Source organism: Amphiura filiformis, chromosome 6 (genome assembly GCF_039555335.1).
Source record: "Amphiura filiformis chromosome 6, Afil_fr2py, whole genome shotgun sequence".
Taxonomy (NCBI): domain Eukaryota; kingdom Metazoa; phylum Echinodermata; class Ophiuroidea; order Amphilepidida; family Amphiuridae; genus Amphiura; species Amphiura filiformis.
In genome coordinates, this window is record NC_092633.1 from 38528123 (window position 1) to 38550427 (window position 22305).

At 36.5% G+C, this 22305-nt stretch overlaps 1 protein-coding gene across 1 annotated transcript; it reads left to right on the plus strand.

The window, feature by feature from the left end:
• Positions 1–294: 294 nt before the first annotated feature.
• On the plus strand, positions 295–20607 carry LOC140155393 (spliceosome-associated protein CWC15 homolog). The gene is made up of 7 exons (XM_072178224.1): positions 295–435; positions 10993–11189; positions 11773–11885; positions 14479–14579; positions 15939–16034; positions 16786–16889; positions 17499–20607. Exons 2-7 carry the CDS (start codon positions 11059–11061, stop codon positions 17623–17625), a joined length of 672 nt encoding a protein of 223 aa, XP_072034325.1. The 5' UTR covers positions 295–435; positions 10993–11058; the 3' UTR covers positions 17626–20607.
• The last annotated feature ends 1698 nt before the right edge of the window (positions 20608–22305 follow it).

Consider the following 22305-nt stretch of genomic DNA (forward strand, 5'->3'; position numbering starts at 1 on the left):
TTTAACTACAAAAAAGAGAGTACAGTTGCAGAATATAATCTTATTTAAGGAAGATAATAATTGTCATATTATTTACAAATTTACTTTATAAAAACCATTTTGATCAAACATAATATGTTTTTATAATTTTTTATTTAGAATATTCACAAATAAGTACAATAATTGTAAAATAATTACAATTTGGTAGTTATTTGACGGAGTTTTATTTAATGTAAATACCTGCAACTATACGGCGTAAAATCACTAATAAAGCTTACAGGGCTGACATTTAACATCATGCTATGCAAGCGTAAGTTAGTAAGGATGTCAGCCTGTAGAGGTATATTCACGCAACAGTAAAGACATTTTAGATATCGGAGACGTTTTTTTAAAACAGTAATTTCCTTCAAAATTGACTCATTTGTTACGGGATTGTCGTAATTACGTACACAAAAGGTAAAGGATAAAATGTATAATTTATTACGCTTGAGTGATGGAAAATGAAATACACAATATCTGTTCATTTGACTTGTGCTATTTTTAATACTGTCTTTTTTTTTTCTTTTTTTTCATTTTTCATTCATGTTTTGTTTAAAAACATGTACATGTGTACAGTACGGACCGATTGGTGAATTCACAGATGTGTGAATACACAGATATCTGTGAATTCACAGATTAGTCCTGGCCCTAGCTAGGACCCGGCCTACACCGGATAGGGCAGAGATTTTGACACTTGATTTGGGTTATTGGACCTCTGAGGTTGATGAATCACGGAGGTGCTTTTTGCGAAAAAGCTGCCATGAATTCGAGAAATCAAGATGAGCCGCCGGCCATTTTGAAAATTTTAAATTTTAGTTTTCACTCAATATTCATGTGTAATACATCATTCTATAGGTTTTTGCATACAAGGAATCAATTTCTGACATTATTTTTATGATTGAAGGTCAGTATAACGTTTTTACATGCAAAATGGCCGCGGAATGGGTGACAAAAGATGGGGTTTTCATTAAAATGCATTTAGAATTCAATATTTTAACTTATTTGATGTTAAAAATAACCATGGGATGCTGATATTATGGTGACAACAAAGCATAAGTCGTCTATGTCATTTCTATCATATCCTGGATATGTTTAAAAATCAAAATGGCTGCCAAAATGGCCGCCAAAATAGTCTTTTTTCATTAAAATGTGTTACAGGAGTATTATAAAGTACCAGATTTACAATGAAATGGTGCCAAACATTGTGTTCTTTTGTATTCAAAGTATCCCTCTGGTAGGTATGTTCATAAAATTTTGAAGTTCAATATTTTTAGCTGAAAGTTCTTTCATTTGAAAGAGAATCAAATTACCTAAACAATAAGGGGTCAATCATGTTTCTAGTGCATATACTTTTGAAGTTACAGACAAAAATAGTGTCACCAAATTGTCCAAAATTTTGTGTGTGAAATTGTGACAGCAGGCACATGTACAATGTACACTACTGTATGTGACCCCAGATGACCTCCTATTCTTTACTGTAAGAAAGCTGTTTTGGATGGTCTTGATTTACACACAAATTGCTTTTGCGCTTTAACGAGTGTCCACTTGGTGGATGTATAGATTGCACTATGTGATAGCTTATGAATCCATTATTATGCCAGTACCAACATAAGTCAACATCACTTAGGTTTTGGTGGTCAAAATTAATTTTTAGTAATTTTTTCCATTGAGCCCCACAGTAAAGCCATTTTTGGACCGTACAGGCACATTCCACTTCCCTATGGACGAATAGCGCCACCTATAATGTGTGATATGAGCCTGACTACCTCTGGTAAAGGGGTAACAATATGACATCGGCATCAATTAATATTATCTCATATGGGCATGTAAACATTCAAAATGGCTGCAAAACATGATTTTTTCATTAAAATGGTATTTAAAACAGCATTTTAATAGATGTTGTGTTAAATATTTCCATGGAACGCTGATATAATGTTAAAGGGATATTTCTATCCCAATTTCTTCCTGCTCATGTGTTTTTACATTCATAAAAGAATCTTAAATCCTAAATTTCATGCAAATCGGACATTCCGTTGTCGAATTATGGACTATAACATACCGTATATTTCAATGGTCCATAGGATTGTGTGTTATACTTTCGTTGGCGACAGAATAAAATTCAAAATCGAACATGTTGGCGGTTTCTCTGGAAAGGGAATATATTTGCAAGATTCCTCTTGCACATGATCATTATGCACCTAGTATATAAGGGGTCCCGTTGGTATGAGCATGCCGGCAGAATCATTTTACGACAGAATGTTAACCATATGCCATGAAGCTGAAAAATGACATCTCCTGTAAAAACTGGTATCTTGAAAGTTGGTGTAACAGTCATTTAAAAGAATATAATATACTCTTTTAAATGACTGTTACACTCAACATCCAAAATATTATTTTGGTGGCCAAGTTGAATTTTAAACATGCCCAATTACCCATAAGTCCATGCTGTTTTCCTATTACTGCTATGCTATAATGATTATGTGGGAAAATACTCTCCTTTTATGGCACCATCCCTTGAAAACCAGATACCTAGTGTCGCTGTAACAGATTTTGATGAAAAAATAATATTTTGGTGGCCATTTTGGGAGTCACTTTTATTTCTTTGAACTTACCCATGGGATAATTTTGAATGACATATTTTACGTTACCCTTCTGCCACAAAGATATTTTTTTTTCTTGATTTAAGCACTCATGTGGCACCATTTCCTTAAAAAATCAGATAAATTACATGTTGTTGAGACATAATATTATCAATTTAAAAACTACTTGCATGGTCATTTTGGAGAAAAAAGGAAAGGAAAGAAAGCACTATTGTTGCACATAATACATTATGTAAATTGTAAGTTGCTGGAAGGTATGGGTCTTGCTTAAAATGCCATATAGTTGAAAGCTTTCCATCCTGTTTCTGTTTTGCGGAATTTGATGGAAAACAAAAAATAGACTATGGGGCAGGTTGGCCCACTTGTGCTGGGGCAGGTTGCTCCCATTGTGTTTATGGGCAAGAGTTATGCATACTTTCTCCATTTTCACCCATTTTGTGTCAAATGAAGCAAAATACAATTTACACACCAACACTAGTCAGTTCCATGGATAAAATTGTTCAAAGGCGGAGTATAGTACAAAAAAATCTATATTGTTGTCCTATTTGAGCACTTTTTGACTGGAAATAGCAATATTTCAATATCATATTTCTTTATAATTGGGAATTTGTACATAAAAAGTAATTCATCACTCAGAATAGTTAATAATGAACAAAAAAGTCAATTACAATTGTTATCCACAGCCTTTCAGTTTTTCGTTATGGGTTTTATAAGATGATTGGTTAACGTTATTTCCTTGATTTTAGCTATTTCCTCAAGAATGACCCATGATGGCTAAAATGAATTTTATTTTTGATTATCTTGGAACTATGATAGGTGATATCTTACCGCAGTTGTAACTTTAGAATGTTTTATTGGAAAGAAATATGGCAATAACACACGGTTGTGCATAGAGGGCCAACCTGCCCCGTTTGGTGGGCCAACCTGCCCCGGCCTGGTTAATTTTCTTTTCGCTCTCTCCTGCAACTACTATAACTTTTTAACTTTATAAGTCACAGAGCCATATAAATTTGTTAGCATTTACCTAGAGTAAACAGCTCTCAAGTATCAAATTGAGAGCCTCCTAACCCACAAACTGAGCTCTCCAGATAAGTGGGGAAAAGGGGGCCAACCTGCCGCGGTCTCCCTTACTAGGTGCATAATGATCATGTGCAAAAGGAATCTTGCAAATTTATCTTATAAATTTATAATTTATATCTAGAGAAACGGGCCGAAATGTTCGATTTTGAATTTCATTCTGTCGAAAATGAAAGTATCACACACAATCCTATGGACCATTGAAATATATGTTATAGCCCATAATTCGCCAACTGAATGTCCGATTTGCATGAAAATTTGGGTTTAGGTTTCTTTCATGAATGTAAAAACACATGAGCAGGAAGAAATTTGGATAGAAATACTCCTTTAACATTATATCAGCGTTCAATGAAAATATTTAACACAACATCTATTAAAATGCTGTTTTAAATATCATTTTAATGAAAAAATCATGTTTTTGCAGCCATTTTGGCGGCCATTTTGAATGTTTACATGCCCATGAGATCATATTAATTGATGCTGATGTCATATTGTTACCCCTTTACCAGAGAGATACTTTGAATACAAAAGAACACAATGTTTGGCACCATTTCATTGTAAATCTGGTACTTCATAATACTCCTGTAACACATTTTAAAGAAAAAAGACGATTTTGGCGGCCATTTTGGCAGCCATTTTAATTTTTAAACATATCCAGGAGATGATAGAAATGACATAGACAACTGACCATAATATCAGCAACCCATGGTTATTTTAACATCAAATAAGTTAAAATATTGAATTCTAAATACATTTTAATGAAAACCCCATCTTTTGGCAACCATTTGGCGGCCATCTTGAATGTAAACATGTTATACTGACCTTCAATCATAAAAATAATGTCAGAAATTGATTCCTTGTATGCAAAAACCTATAGAATGATGTATTACACATGAATATTGAGTGAAAACTAAAATTTAAAATTTTCAAAATGGCCACCGGCGGCCATCTTGGATTTCTCGAAAGCAGCCGCCGCATAAAAGCACCTCTGTGATTCGTTAACCTCAAAGGTCCAATAACCCAAATCAAGTGTCAAAATCTCTGCCCTATCCGGTGTAGGCCGGGTCCTAGCTAGGGCCTGGACTAGATACCCCCGGGCAGATACCGCATCTGTGAATACACAGAATTTGAAGAACCCATACCATTTTGTAGTCCGAATAATCAGACCCAGAACAAATGATTAATTTCTGACATTATCGTGTACTGGGTCTGAACTGTTTTCATTCAAATCTTGATGGCAAATTGGACAATAGAAGCACATGGTGCTACTTCACAGCTTTTTAATCCCCTATTCATGTTGCGTGAATCACTGATTTAGTCTATATTGTGGACCATCCTTTTGATACTTGAGTATTTGGACAAGCGGAACAGGTTTGACAGTCTCCTTTGTCTACCTCTCTGTTTGTAAACAAACGAGGAGGTCGAAATCGTCCTCCTCGCCGAATACGAAAGTCAGCGTAATAGTACGGCACTAACCATTTTGATCTCAGGGCAAGAAAAGCAAGACCAAGAGGCAGGCAAAGTTCATTAAGTTGGTATGATTTTATCGTCCGAACTTTCTCAAAATTGGTTGAGGGAGGCCCTCATTATTTGTTATTAATAAGGGCTGACCGCTTTATGCTTCACATTCTAAATTCATTTGCAGCATGTGCATCTTCAATGATCTTGTTGGGCAATTTCTTTCAGAATTCATGATCTTACAATGTTCATTCATTCAAATTGGTGCTGTTTTTTAGGGGTGGTGCAATTATGTGTACCCCCGGTCTGGTGAATTATGGTGGGGGCAAAACGTTTTGGCAGGCCAAAAGGGGGGGGGGGCAAGCATTTTTTGGCAGGTCGAAAGGTGGGGGAAGCTATTTTTGGCACAGATATTTTGGGCACGATTTCTATATTACGCCCTAACAAGGTGTAGGAAAACGTTCGAAACACATTCAAATATGCAAAATTTCCTGCTCGCAGCGCTCGCATTGTATAAGACTATTTAAGGTTTTAAATTTGGGTTCCCCAAAATCTTACGTAAAGGGTGGGTGGGGGGCAAAAGAATTTTGGCATGTCAAAGGGGGGGCAAAGGTTTTTGGCACGTCAAAGGGGGGTAAAGATTTTTGGCATGGCCAAAGGGGGGGCAAGCCAAATTCCAAATTCACCACTCCGGGGGTACACATAATTATTGCACAGCCCCTTGTGCGTCCGAAAGATGAGCTATACTAGTAGTTGTAGGTAGGATTTCCCACCTCTTATTTCAGGCACACCCCTTCGCTGAAAGAAGATTTTTTTTTATCTTTCCCACTCGCTGAAAGAAGATATGTTGAAGGGTCCATATAAACAATGTTCAATCATGAAGTTCACAATAAAACACTTTGCAGAATGCGAAGATGCAAAGCAAACATGTACTTTTAGTCCATATCAATGATATCATTATCATACATAGAACGTTCATGCTAGGGATGGACATGGCAAGGTGCACCCAATATTGACTGGACTTATTTTCAGATGGTTACTTAAGAAATCCTCCCAAAGCCGATGAAGTGAATGATTTCAGACGACGTTGCGCATTTCAAAATAAGACACTGTTGTGCAGAACTATCTCATTTTGGAAAATGGATCTCATTTTTAAAATCATCTCAAATTGGATAGAATTGAGACCCAATTTGAGAATGAATTTGAGTACCAATATGAGATCCTATAAATCACCTAATTGGTGCTTAATACATCGGTGCTACCAAATGTTTGTCATTTCATGGTCAAAGAATTTGGGGATCACCAAAATTGTATTTTTGACAGAGCAAGGCCTCTAATTACTCCAATTTAGTAGTTGAAGTACTGAATATTGGGAATTTTGGGCTTGCAGATCAGGTTTCTCTGCCAAGAAGACAAGGTCAATTATACTATGAAACATCTTTTGATACATACTTCAAATTTATGTATCCCACTTTAAATATCAGGGTTTTGCTTCAGTATTCACTGCATGAATTATTTCCAAATTACTTATGCAATGCTGTTGTTCTTTTCATTTTTTGTAGCAAACAACCTGAAACCAACTATCCTCCTACACCCATCGTATGTGTGAGTTACGGCTTTTCACAATCCTTATGGTTTATATACCGGCTCCATACATTCGATGTACAGGCTGAGTCAAAAAGAAGTAAACTCATGTTTGAGGGGCTGTAACTCGAGATCTGTAAGGAATCTGCTAGAAATGAAAATACCACTGGAACGAGCAAATGCTACACGCCTAAATACAAAAAAGAATTGTTGCAATTGCTCACAGCAAACTCAAGTTATACTCATTTGAATACAACCACCCATTTTTGTAGCTGCACACGGTTTCACTTCCCAAGTAGGGGCTTACCTATTATAGGCCTATGTATTGGTAAGGGGCGATATTCAAATGCAAATAAAGTTCTGTGGCAGGTGTGGTTTCGATCAATAATTCCTACATATTAAAGGGCTCTTTTCAATATGAATTTTACCTCATTGCACTACCTTATAATAAAACGGGCCAAATGACAACATGGCACCACAATTTACCGCACGGGAGCGCACGCGTTTCTGTCGACGAAGTATCATGAAACTAAGAGTCCCACTGAAGTTCAGCGTCTTTTTCGTGTCCAATTTCCTATAGCTAACCGGGTTTCATGTAAATGAGCAGTTATATACGAATGTGAACAAGCTCAATGTGTATGAGACACTAAGGAACAGACTGCCGGAAGCTTCAGACAGACCACGAACTGCTAGATCACAAGTGAACATTGCTAGAGTTAGACATGCGTTACAGCAAGACCAAAGATCAGCTCAATCCTTTACCCAACATTCCCCAATCAAGCTTCTGCCGGATCGTTCGTAAATACTTGAATTGGTACCCCTACAAACTATATTACCGTCATGGACTTTGTTGAATATTAATTAAAAGCAAGAGTTGTCTTTTAAACAATAAATCCTGTTAACACTTTGCTGATTCGTCGAAATTGAAATGGATGAAAATCAATCAGCCGTGTGCAGCTACAAAAATGGGTGGTTGTATTCAAATGAGTATAACTTTAGTTTGCTGTGAGCAATTGCAACAATTCTTTTATTTATTTAGACGTGTAAAATTCGCTCTTTCCAGTGGTATTTTCATTTTTAGTAGATTCCTTGTAGATCTCGAGTTACAGCCTCTCAAACATGAGTTTACTTCTTTTTGACTCAGCCTGTATGTACTATCCTCCTGGAATTTATAAGTCCTTTGTTTATGATTGAGTTTGCGATTTTCCGAGCGATTTTATGAGTATTCAGATTTTAAGTTTGTGAGATATTCTGATGTTTTAAATAATTTGAAAAACATTCTCTTGATTTTTTTTGCTTTGGAAAGGAACAAGAAAAACATTTTAAGATCAATTTACCTTATCCACCTTGTGTATACTCAAAAGACCATGAACAGCAATTAAACCCATACTTGACCATGAGAAGTCTAGACACTGGTTCCATACAGTACCATATACTTCATCAACTATAATAGTTAGCAACTTAGCACCCAATAAAACCTAATTGGGTGGATTATATCTCAATTTGTCACTCAAATTGGATCTCAAATTGCTTCTCAAATCTATTCAATTTGAGACAATTACAAACAGTGTTGGAGGACTCGGGACTCGGACTCGGACTCGAGTCCTTTTTTCAAGGACTCGGACTCGGACTTGGACTCGGAAGCTAAGGACTTGGACTTGGACTCCCCAAGGACTCGGGGACTCGGCTTCGAGTCCTCCTCGAGTCCGCATAATAGGACTTTTTTCGGTCTTTTAATTTTATTTTCGTTCATTGTTAACTTCTTATGCTTGATCAATGATCACATCACATGATTAATTTAAGTAATTTTGATTGCAAATAAATTCAGTTTGTAAATAAAAGTACAACCAAAAAGCAAGATTCCTTTCAGTTATATATTTACTTGGTTAAATCGATTTTAATCATTGACATGACTGCTTTGTGTAGAATATACATGAATAATTATAATACTCTGGGCACTCAAGTTAAATTTTGGTAAGGGTGTGTGGCGCCGAACTTTGGGAAATATAAGAACTGATTTGGTGGCAAAATAGGGGCTTGATGAACTGAAATTTTAACATTTTTGTGGAGGTCTGTGAACTAAAATTGGGCCAAATTATAGGCTTTGGAGCTAACAAATTCAAAATGTTTCCAAATTTGAGCTAAACACTCCAGCTACAATTTTCAGAGTGTTAGGCTCAATGAACTGGAGCATGATGCAAATTATGTGTTAAGGAACTGCCGGAGAGCCTGAAAAAGGGACCCTTGACCGCTGCACATACCCGTACCACCTTTACATGTGAGTGACCCCAGCTACCCCCACCTCCGGAATAATACTGCATAGGCCTACAGCCAGATCCAACACCTCTTCGTTTGTCACCTGGGGTTTTTTGGTAGTGACGTCATATTTTGATTGTAATATTGCATCTTTTGCCTCTCTAAAACACAAGCCTAATAAGTTACTGTGAGTCTGTGATTATACTCTGTTTCCAAGGTATGCTACCTAAGCCCGGGGGTGCCACTCATATACCATTGCATGTTGTCATCACTGACCAGACACTTTTATTTTTCACCCAAAACACTGACATGCCCAAGGGCTGAAAGGTAACCCTTACCACTGACCTGCTAAAAAAAAGGATACCCAAATCACTGACCACAGCCATGGTGCAAACAAAGGTACCCATATCACTGACCTTACATGTCCCAATGACCCTTTTCACTGACGAAGGTAGAAAGCAATATTTACCTAGTGTATTTCCAATCCCTTTACATACAATTTCTGTTATAATATGAAATAGCCTGGAATATCATCCTTAACACAAAATTGTGGTCATACACAACAAACAAGCTGCAATCATTTCATTGGTATCCAATTAGTACAAGTACATCCTGGGAAGATCATACACCAACAGGTTATTTGTAGTGGAAAAGTTTGCGCGGGTGACAAACAGCGATGGCAAATGTCACTTCACGATTTCTAAAAGGCATGGTTCCTGTCATATCTGGTTCAGCAGTCAAACGTATGTCGTAATCCATTCCGATTACACAGTATCTGTACCTTGTACAAAATTCGTAGTCTCTCGCCGTCTCTCACGCAGCCCGCTTCGGCAGCATGCACAAACATCACCGAAGTTTTAATCATGGTACAAGACCGGGCACAAGACTAATATATTACACTTACAGACCCGGAAGTAAGAAGTTTTTTACAATCAGGAACGAAAACAGCGGCTGACGTCAAATGCTGGACTTTGATTTTTCATGAACCCAAAACGCCGACATATCTATTGTAAAAAGGTACCTTTTTTCCAGAAAACACCAAAATTGAGACCCTTTTTCGCGTCCCGCTGGCGTAGCCTATGCTTAAAAAGATACCCTTTTACCGCGAAATTTTGGTCGGTGATGACTTCATTGACGGTTCAACTGGCACCCCCGGGTACCTAAGGGGCTGAGCAAAAATTATGAGCATTGGGGGGAAGGTAAAATTGGGGTAATTTTTTGGGTGGAAGCAATTTTTTGGCAAGCCGAGAGGGGGAACAAGCAATTTTTGGCACATATGGGGCAGTTTTCAAATAAAACGCTCTAAAAGGCTTAGAAAACAGTACGGAAACGCTTACATAATGCAAATTTCCTGCTCAGCTGCGCCGCAACATATATCTAAACCATTTAAAGTTTGTCAATTGGGATCCTCAAAAAATGGCATGTGCAAAGGGGGTGCAAAGATTTTTGGCAGGCCGGCAGGGGTGGAGCGATTTTGGCAGGCCGAGAGGGATAAGCATTTTTGCAATTTCACCGGGCTCCAGATAATTATTGCACAGCCCCAAAACCATACTAGGCATGCTCAGTGGGACTAGCAAATTATGTATTTACAAGAAATTAATATAGAACTAAAATTCTGGTTAAGTATAGACCTACGTTGATTAGGTATTGGTGAAAACCCCTGGGCTTGAATTTGATACATAAGGACTCGGACTCGAACATTGAGGACTCGGACTCGGACATCAGAAATTGGCAGGGACTCGGACTCGGACTTGGACTCGGACACCAAGGACTCGGACTCGAATGACGAGGACTCGACTATAACACTGATTACAAATATGAGATCCATTTTTCAAAATGAGATACTTTTGAATATCAGTGAGATTTCTTTCACAATTTCCTCCAAATTTAATCTCAAACTGCAGAATTCCTTGTATAGATATCTATTGAAGAGCTTTTAAGTCTGCTTAAAATATTATTATTTTTATTTATAATTTATATATTATTTTATCTTTTTAAGTTCTAATACGCCAAGAAGTTGATTGAAATCTTGGATACCAAAGTGCAGGTGTAGGTAGCAGTCAAGATGACAACAGCAGCACGGCCTACATGGGATCCAGCTCGAGGTGGTCGTGGTAAGGGTGAAGGAGACTTGAGTGCACTATCTAAGCAGTATTCTAGCAGAGATTTACCAGCACACACCAAACTTAAATACAGGTAAATAACAGGAAAAATTTGATTTTATAATGAGGGTTACATGATGATCATCAATGTGTGATTGTAATTGTAATCATGATTAGGAATCGGAAACCCAAGGCTAAAATAACTCTTGAGTGGTAATACCAAGAATCACAGCTAGTCAAATGGGAAACCTAAAGATCATATGTGACATGATCAAGGGGAGCGAGTTTTACAATTACATATGTTTCTAAAGAAGACATTTAGAGCTTTCAGAAACTGAAAACCCCATGTTGATATAACTTTTCTTTGTGAAGTTTATCAATTACTGAAAACAATACAAAACAAAAAGAATTTTAACACTTTCTTTGCCAATATCTCAAAATCAATATTAGCGACATCCGACTCATTTCCCTTGATCATGTCACATATACTTCCAGCTTCGGGTAAATTACATTTTGAAATTGTGATATAATAATAAATTATAAATAAATTTTGGATTGATGACAATGCACACACATAATGTATGTGTGTGCATTGTGTGAAGATTTAATGAACCTCAATTGATTTATATTTTAAACAATATATAACTGAAAGGTTTATTATCACTTTCATAATGCAGACAAACAGGCCAGGATACTATTGATGAAGTCAGCCGTCGTGATCTGCGTAAAGAACTTGAAGAGCGTGAAAGAGCTGTTGCCAGGGAAAAGAGGGGAGACAGAGGCAATAAAGGTACTTTTTCATGTAACTTCAAACTTAAATGTCTTTATAATTCTCCTAATTAGACTTTCCAAAAGCAAAAAACTAAAGATGCACAAAATTATTTGATAAAATATCTTGAGTTACAGTATGATCAGGCTAGCTAAACAGACTTTTATCTTTGCCTTACATGTATCAATAGAGCCTAGAGGTAAGAATCCTGTTGTGAATGCCCAACCACAAATCCCCAACCAGGCACTAATACCAATCAACAGTTGACATACAAGGCACTAGTTAACTGTGCAGAACATTTTGATTTATCATAAAAATGTACCAGAGATTACTCAAGCTTTGAATCTGACCAGGAGGGGTGATTATCAATTAGTGAGCAATTATTGGTTTTGGCCCATTTCTTATTAGATAAAGTGATCATCAGGGTATACATTCATAGTATTTGACTGAAAATTACTCCAACTCCATAAATTACTTGCTACAAAAAAAAGAAAAACAAAGAAAAGCACAGTGATTTATAGTGCGCTACGCACAGGCACAACGCCTAGACGTTAATCCACAACCCTAAGCACACTTTACAGGATGTCACTGACCACTACAGCCCCACATCATTCCATAAACCACTAAGCAACAATTCAGGGACTTTGCTGCTTCAACAAGAGCGCACACCCTAGACATTCCACACATAACCTTCGCAACCAGGATCAGCTCCCCGAGTTTTGTATGGGTTACAAGGAGACAAATTAGCAGTTAGTTCCTTGTCCAGGGGAATTTCAAGCTAACTCAATTATTCCACAAGAGTGTACAGGGTTCGAACCCACAAATTTTTGCACCATAGTCGAATGCCTTATCGATTGAGCTAACTTGACTGCTATAAAAAATAGTCTAATGAGGTACAAAATTATATGTTTTCCTCTCTCCCTCCATGGGCAACACCTAAACTTAGAGGAGTCCAAGTTCTCATGTCAAATTCTGTATGTGCACTCAAAATTTTGAATATGAAGCAAAATTCTGCAGCTTCCTCAAAAAAAATTGCAAACAATTTTGCACTTGAAAATAGTAGCTTTTACACTAACATGTTTTTGGGGTTTTAGAATTCCATAAAGGGTCCTTTTGAAACTCACCAGTTTGAAACAATTGTTTATAACATTGATACAATTGTTTATAATATTGAAACAATTTCAAGAAATTGTCAATTTGAAATTTTGGGTACATATTTTAAGTACGAGGGTTGGTCAATAATATCCCGCAACCATTATTTATCTCCGCTCATGCATGACTTAGATGACTGTTACTTACGATCAATAAAGTTTGTACCTTTGTCTTTCAAAACGCACAACAATTAGTATCAGAGTACCTTTAATTACGTAATCTCATTTGCATAAAGTCATTGCTATATGTACACTGACAATTGTCAACATTGGCGAGAAATTTGAATTGGCTTTGAGGAACGTGTAATAAAAAGAAGCAAAGTAAAGACCAAAGCAGTTTACAAGCCTTATTTTTGGTATGAGGTAATCTGAGTATATTCAATTGATAATTGTGAAAGAAGAAATGTATCCGTCAACAGATGAGGAAAGGGACCGTCTTTGAACTTCACCAAAAATAGGCCTATAACAACAAGCAAAAATGGTGTGAAAATCGCGAAAAAGAGCCCACACGGCAGAAGAAAGAATCCAAATTATCTCCAAAATAAAACAAAACCAAATATGGTTATTGGTATGGTATTAGAGATCATAGTCAGGCCAATAGAATTTGTTGCAACAAAAATAGAAATATGCGCATGCGTTGATGGTATGCATGATTGAAAGTACCAAAAATGTAAGAAAAAAGTAAAAATTCATCAAAAGCGCGCTAAAAATATGACTAATACCAGGTTTGTGGAACAGGAGCTGTGTGAGTGAATTGCTATACCAAGTCTTATGCTAAAATTAGACACACCTTTCGAAATTCAAATTTCTTATTCAATCCAGAGCCTCTCTATGGTGTGCTACTTTAATTAAAAAAACAAGACCTTTTGAAATTAAGGGTTCATTAAGAAAGAAATGTTTATGGTTTCACCACTGGGACCTCCCTTTTTTATAATCAGTAGATACCCAATCAAACCAGGTACCATTGGTTAAATTTTGCCATCGATTAATCTTTCTATCTCTTATTATGTAAAGAACAATGGGTGATAAAGCCTACTCAAAATTGGAGATATTCAACACAAATTCTTTTCTTTAATAAAAATGGTTTATGTCTAAAAAGAGTCCAGCATCATGCCTATGTTATCGGTCTATAAAGCTGCAAAAACTGTGCCAGATTCTATACTTTTATTCTCGAGATAGTTGGAATTATGTAACAATACCTCAATTTGGCGCGAGATTTTCTTGACTACTTTTCACCATAAATCAGGCAGTGCCCATACGCTATTGTGTTTATGCTAATGTCATTACGTAATCAAGCATTCAGGATCGCTAATACATATTTGTTTTGAAAGACAAAAGTACAAACTTGAATTTATCATAAGTAACAGCCATCCAAGTCATGCATGAGCGGAGATACACCATAGTTGCGGGAACTTATTGACCAGCCCTCATACTTATGTTTAAATTTTGCTTTTTCTCCAAAGAATCCAGTTCATCAAGTTCAAGTAAGAGACCCCGTATAGAGCAAATCCCAGCTGCTAACCTGGATGCTGATGATCCAATTGACGATGATGATGATGATGATGTAAGTTTATCGAAGATTATGTATCTGCACTTGCTGCTTGGCTTACAATACAATATGGGGTGCTAAAAAGTAAAATAGAAATCATATGAAGTGTGATTTTGGGACTTACGATGAGTTTATGACTTCCAAGTTATGATGTTTGTATGCAGCAGTGAAACCATTCGCCCCTAATTCTAATTCTGGGTCGTGGATCAAGTTTAGCCTCCTCCATAAACTACTTAGTACAGTACCAAGCTTTGCCAAGTCTGGTTGAATGGTTGTTGGGTATCTACAATCCTGGCATAAACTGATAAAATGTTACCACACTAAAGCGTAAAATTGACCAATATCCTTCCCTGCTCCCCTATTGTAATGAGTATTTGGAAAACATCTCATCACCATTTCTACATCATAGTCTCCTAATTGAAAAATGGGCGAGTGTAAGCTGAATGTGCATTTTCAACTATCTATTGTACAAAGATTATGCAGAAGTATAACATATACTGCGCCAATAAAGTATCCTTACACTTGGAAAAATAATCACAATTTCAAAACTGAACAATTTTAGGGTAAATTTGTTTTTTTAATAGATGCACTATCTAATCCTGCACATTATGACACCACATTGAATCCAATGTGACCTCAAGAAGTAAAGTTACAAGCAATTGAATAGACGAAGGTCCAGTTTTAAAAGTGACAAACTGGCCTATACAAAGGCATAAAAGATTCCCAACAAGCGAAACAAAGAGACAACACAGTTTCTTCAATGAAGCGTTATTTAAAACAGTTTTTATTTCAGTTTTTACTTCTCTATATTTTTCATAACTTTCATTTTATTTGTCAGTTCTTTTGTTTCAGTTTTCTTTTATTCCATTTGTTTTTAAATTAAAGCCAAACGCATAAATTAGCCATTCACCACTCTCAAACCAGATGTCTAGTCTGTGGAGTTTTGAATAGGCCAGTTTGTCACTTTTAAAACTGGACCTTCGTCTAATCAAATGCTTGTAACTTTGCTTCTTGAAGTCACATTGGATTCAATGTGGTGTCATAATGTGCAGGATTAAATAGTGCATCTATTAAAAAAACAAATTTACCCAAATATTGTTCAGTTTTGAAATTGTGATTATTTTTCCAACTGTAAGGATACTTTATTGGCGCAGTATACTTAGCTGTGCTGAATGCGTGCTTTTGGCAACAAATGTCCACCATGTGCGAGTGTACTGCACCATCAATAATTGCACCCAGATTGAACAGTCAAATCTATCTACAATGGCAAAGTCAGCCCATATGTTATCTGTGATCCAGTTTCAACAATTGCGTTTAAGGATGATTAAGAAATTGTTTAAATTTCTTGCTTTTTTGTTTGTTTTCTATTCTAAGGATGATTCTGACGAGAGTGATGATGATGATACAGCAGATCTTTTAGCAGAACTGAATAAAATCAAGAAAGAGAGGGCACAGGAAGAAGCAAGAAAGGTAAGTAGTGTCAGCTCTGAACATGTCATGAAATTAATAATTGTTATGTAAAAAGTAACTTCAAATTCTGTAAAAAACTTTCTTTTTGTGCTCCATAACTATTAATCAAAGTTTCTTTGATTAAGCGACTTTTGACCATTTGGAGGCAGTCTAGAATAGTGGTTCTTACCCTGACATAAATCCTAGTACATGTACCAACTCAAATGCTAATTAAAACATTTAAAAAAAATGTTGGTATTTATACAGCGCCTTTCTTGGTATCAAAGCGCTTTACATCTATTCCGCTGTCGTAAGAATATGTCAGCTGCTATACAATGCCCAAGGCATGCTCACACCTTGGGCGGCGCTCAATGGACAATATTCATAACAGCTCCTCATTTCACCCTGGGTAGAGGGAGGCATGTAAGGTAAAGCGCCTTGCCCAAGAGTACAACACGATGGCAGCACTGGGGCTCGAACTCGCAACCCACCGATTGCAAGGCAGAACTTGTGCCACCGTGCCCCTATCTGCATTTGTAGTTCTGGGGATTGGGAGGAAACAACCTTGCAGTCAGAAACCTTAAAAAACCTAAATGCTAATCAAATATGTTAGATAACTACTTACTGTTCAGTCAGTTTCTTGAGATGGATTTGTAGTCAGTTTCTAGAAAAATCTTCAAATTGAGAAAGAAATGAAGTTGCAAGAAGGCAGGCTTGAAGCATAACCTCAATCATTATTCAGATGCTCTTATAATGATTATTTTCCCCCCAGGAACAAGAGAAGAAGATTGAAGAGGAAAGGATACGAACAGAAAACATTTTAAGTGGAAATCCATTAATTGCATCACAGAAGAATGAATTCAAAGTCAAAAGGAGGTGAGTTTATAACACAGATGCCAGTTCCCAAATTTATTTGGATAAAAACTTGCATCAGTCGTGTCAATCTTGTCAGTGACAATCGCTAAATTGCATGGACAAAACCTATTATCACACTTCCATCCATTCCATTGCCTAATTATTTTAGAATTTCACCAGATTCTTGCTTGATGATGCACTTACGGCCCACGGGTGTAATTTTGATGTAATTACCATGAAAATGATATTTTCGTCAGACAGCCGTAAATCCCTCCTTTCTACAGGGAAATTTAACCAGATTTTAAATTTTTTTACCTTCAATAAATGCCCCCCTTTTCGGGGCGTTTGTTACAAACAATACGGTAATTAATTAATGTTACGAAATCTGTCTAAAAACGAATTCATGTTGTTGAAGCCTCCATTTTTTACGCTTCGTTATAAAACTTTGGTACATTTGTACCCCCACAAGCTGTAAGGTCATTTCCTCTAATGCTCTTTCTCATTGTTTTTGCTCATATCCTTGGTTTAAAACAGTTTTAGAATTCAGTTGATGCTCTGAATTTAAGTTGACTTTAGTAGAAACTTGCAATATATCTAACAATCATTTCTCACTCATGTTTTACTTTCTAGATGGGATGATGATGTTGTCTTTAAGAACTGTGCCCGTGGGGAGGATGACAAAAAGGAGAAGAGATTTATCAATGACACACTTAGATCAGAATTCCATAAAAAGTTCATGGACAAGTATATACACTGATTGGCATCAATGTGTGGACTATTTTGTGTGGACAATTGTACTGCAGACCGAATTCTTTTCATCGTGAAAAGATTTAGAAAAACAAGTTTGGTGCATTTTATATGTAGATATAAGCAGACTCTGAGATCAGGCACTAATGCAATGCAATGACTATATACTGCAACATGTATGAATTTGCAAGGGAATGCTACTCCTACTATTTACTAACTTGATCAAATTTGCATCAGTGGACCTTATTAAATATGAGGAGGAGTTTGGACACTGTGACAAAGATATCTTGGATAATAAGAGCATATGGGTATGCTTTAAAGTTGTGTCATTGTGTGTCATGAAACTTTATTCCCCCTATTAAAATGTCATGAATTTTAAGGCTTCTAAAGATCCATGGGCAGTAATCTGCAATTGTCCCTGGCTAGTGTAAGTCCCACTGTTTCAGGGTACATGTTGCTGTCCTGAGTATATGAAGGAGAACTGTCATTGGAGTGAGTTAAATTGAACATCACAGAGTCTTAATAAATACAGATGAGCTACACAGTGCTCTCAGTGGTGTAGGTAGAGGTTGTGGCGCCCAGAGCAAAAGATACAAAATAGCGGCGCCTCAAACAGAAATTTTTAATTGTTGACGCCAATTTGTTTTGCCCAGAGTGCTCACTGAGTGCTCTCCTGAGAAAGATAAGGAGAGCTTTTATTAGCTTGCGTAAGGAAACAAACCAAAAGATAGATGAGGTACTATGAATACAAATTTTGTTTCGTTATGAAGAGAGGGGATACAAAATGCTGATTTGACCCTCTTCTGTTTCGTTACAGGTGGGGGGGGGGAGGAACAGGCACAGCTATGAAATGAAACTAGTTACATTTATAGGATATCATCAGTCTGTTGGTTTTATTCCCTGAGAAGTCATAGCCTGCATTTGTCTCAAAAGTGCACCCTGTACTGTGACTTCAGAGAGGTCTTAAAAATTAGATGAGTATTTATTATGCAGATAATTTGAGTCATCATGCAGCATTTTCATATTAATAAAACTTTTGTCAAAATTTTGGAGGGTGAGTTTCGAATGGAGCTGCTCAAGTGTCATTCTGTTGAAAATTCATACTCCCCCTGTAGCTGTCACAGAAACTATATCCAGATGATGAACACAAATAATCTGGATAATAATGGATATAACCAGTTCTGGCTTTAAGCCTGGGTATGTATCTAATGTTTGGGAAAATTCATGCACAATTTTTGCACTTCTTTAAAATAAAATAATGGTTGAGTGAGACAAGAGAGAACTGTTTATGCAGCGTGCACATCTGGTATACCCTTTCATTCAGAAGCATATTGTCCAGTCAGTATGCAAATTGCAAAAATGGTGATAATTGGTGTTTTCCTTTCTCTTTTTGTTTGTTCCATTGGACTATTCTATTTAAAATCCACACAATCCTGTTCTGCAGGAGGAGTATGAATTTTAAATGGAATGAACACATTAGGCAGCTCCATTGAAACTGATTTAACTCGCCCTCCCCAGGGGCGTAGCAAGAGCCTCAGGGGCCCATGGACAAGGAACAGTGTGGGGCACTTAAAACATCTTCTTTATCAGATCTTTCCCCCCTTATTTCATTTTCACATTTGCTCAGGGTCCACCTGCTTGCTTCGCCCCTGGCCCTCCCTCTGGGTGGAAGATTCAGGTTGAATCTTTATCAGAGGGTGTATGAAATTTAAATGGAGCTAACTAACTAGTGTGCTAATTCCATTTGAAATTCATACTCTCCCTGTGGAAGATATTTCCAAAATCTTCCACAGGGGTAGTGTGGATTTTAAATGGAATAGCCCATTAAAGTTATCCATGTTGTCAGCCATTTTCATCTATCACGAGATGACATACATGTAAAACAGATTTGTATTAATGCATTATGTTGTGGAACAAGGATGCAATTGAGCCTCAGACCTGGAGGAAATCGTGTGTGCATGGTGGAACCTCTTCTATTAACGGGCATAAGAATTTTCAGGTTTAAAATTAAGCCATAACTTTCAAAGTAGTTTAGGTTTCTGGCAATTTTCAGATTTACCAAGACAATTTCATTCTCATCCCTCTATTGAAGTGGTGCAATTCACAGATTTTTTTTTCAGTGATGAGCTCCAGATACACCACCATGATTATATATAAATATATCTCACTGCATGGAAAGAGGTGTGGCATATTGATGACGGCTGCTTGATCCAATGCCTGTGTCTAACAAAGCATGCAAGACATTGGATGCCTTTGCGTTTATGCGAAAGATATCAAGATGCAGTTTGAAATATATATGTATAGGCATAAAAATTGTGTCTCTCACTTCATGGAACGATTGGCCCTCATGATGCTAAACTTTGTCTGTTTGTGTGGGATTTATTTCTTACTCCCCATTCCAGAAAAATACAGAACTAATTGTTTTGGATTAAAAAAACTTATCCTGTATTTCCAAATGAAATATAGCTAAATCCTAATTAGTTCTGTATTTTTCTGGAATGGGGAGTAGTACTATCTGTGGTTGTATTAAACTAAACATAGGATGTTGTTATTGGATTTTGGGCAGTGCAAAACTATGTCTTTATGACACTTCACAGGTTAAATAAGAACAGTTTACATGTATCTGCTATTTCCAACACCAGATCATTTAATTTTATTAACAGGATGTTTTTTATCATCATCATCTGTATTCAGCCCACTGCAGGGCGAAAGCCTCACCAAGTTGGTACCAAAGATTCCTGTCATTTGTTTGCCATCCACCTGATCCCTATGAAACTTGGTAACTCATCCTTAACTCCATATGACTTTCTGTCTGCCTTGGTGTCTTGAGCCCAGCCAAAGGACTCCATTCTGTGACATTCTTTATTATCCATCAATTATTTTGTTGATTTTGCAAGATGGCCAGCCCAATGCCACTTCTTTATTGTGTGGATTATGTCTGTAACTTCTGTATTTTATCATGTTGTATAAATCTTTTTTGTTGAGAGCAAAATGTGTCAAAATCGGATTATTTCTGTGTGTATGTGTATATGAAATTTTGTGGGAGTTGTTGCCAGGATTAAGGATTGATTGATGGGGCAAATTGGGAATGAGTCTGCCATTACATTAATATGTGACAGCAATGGGCTATTCCATTTAAAATCCACACTACCCCCTGTGGAAGATTTTGGAAATATCTTCCACAGGGGGAGTATGAATTTCAAATAGAACACATTAGGTAGCTCCATTTGAATTGCATACACCCTCTGAGAAAGATTCAACCTGAACCTTCCATTGAGAGAGGGGTTTTCAAAAGGAGCTGTTAATACAGTGTATGTACATTCCATTTGAAATTCATACTCTCCCTACAGAAGAGACTTCCAAAATGTTCCACAGAGGTAGTGTTTTTAAATGGAATAGCCCAATGTTAATATAAATAAAGGTTAATTAGCAACTGGTCTATCTGTATGCTTGAGGGAACAGCTTATGATATGATCATGTAGTCAAAGATATAGATCATTGAACGACCGGGAACTTGGGTACTAATGCATTTTTTTGCTTCAAGAAGTAGAGGAGATTATAATAAGTTTCAGATCCATGGGGGCACCTTTTGAGCAATTTAAACTTCACAATGGATTACAGTTTTTAAATGTTAAAATCAAGTTATAAAATATCACAAGTTCCTATGTTCTCAAGGAATAAATAGCTTATGATGCCAAATTAATGAGGTATAGATCAAAATATGTCAAAGTGTATCAATAACAATGTACATGGGTCACAAAATAAATTATTTGTCCTTATATATTAATACAAAAAGGTATAGTTTGCTATATCTGAGAAAGTCATCTTATTCTAGAATCATAGACCCAAGTTCAACAACCTATGGAGTATGTAACAGTTCATAGATTATAATATTAAATACAGACTCAGTAGATGACAAACAATACATTTTATATTACATGCTAAATCCCTTCAAACTCTTCCATAGGATTTATATATTTTATGATAGGCTTTAAAAGGATTTCCGGGTGTCGCAAATGGAAGTGAAATGCACCATTCTGATAAATCTTGAAATTGGTCTTCCACACTTAAAATTCAATACATGTTTCTGACAAATATTGCCAGAAATGATAAAAACAAATTTATACTGAGTATCCTGAACACATTTAATGTGATACTTGGCACAAAACACACTATACTACACACTCTAACATTGAGTCAAACTGATATTGTGTACAAATTATATAAAAACAAAACATTAAACATACTTGACTCATACTTGAGTATTGTAGCACCCATATTTCAAACAGGTAATGTAAAGTGTTGCTGTTGCATACAAATTAATTTAAATGTACTCTTCACAAATGTGACGCGATCAAGCAAAATCAGTCGGAACTCAAAAATATTAAATTTTGAGTTTCTTATAAGATAGTACCATTTTTTTACAAAGCTACATTTTGCAGAAAACCCCATTGAAATTGAACAACCAGTACCAAAGATATGAGCAAAACAACAGGAAACAAAAGCAAATATTACCTTTGTTTGGTTATATCTCAAAATCAATAGTCCCGAGTTCCGACTGATTTTGCTTGATCGCATCACAAATGTATCGCCTGCATTTTATTCTGTGTGCAGTTTATGAAATTCAGCAAAAAATTCCAACTAGACTCCAGCACAGACTTATCTTAGAAATTACCAGTCAAGATCATAG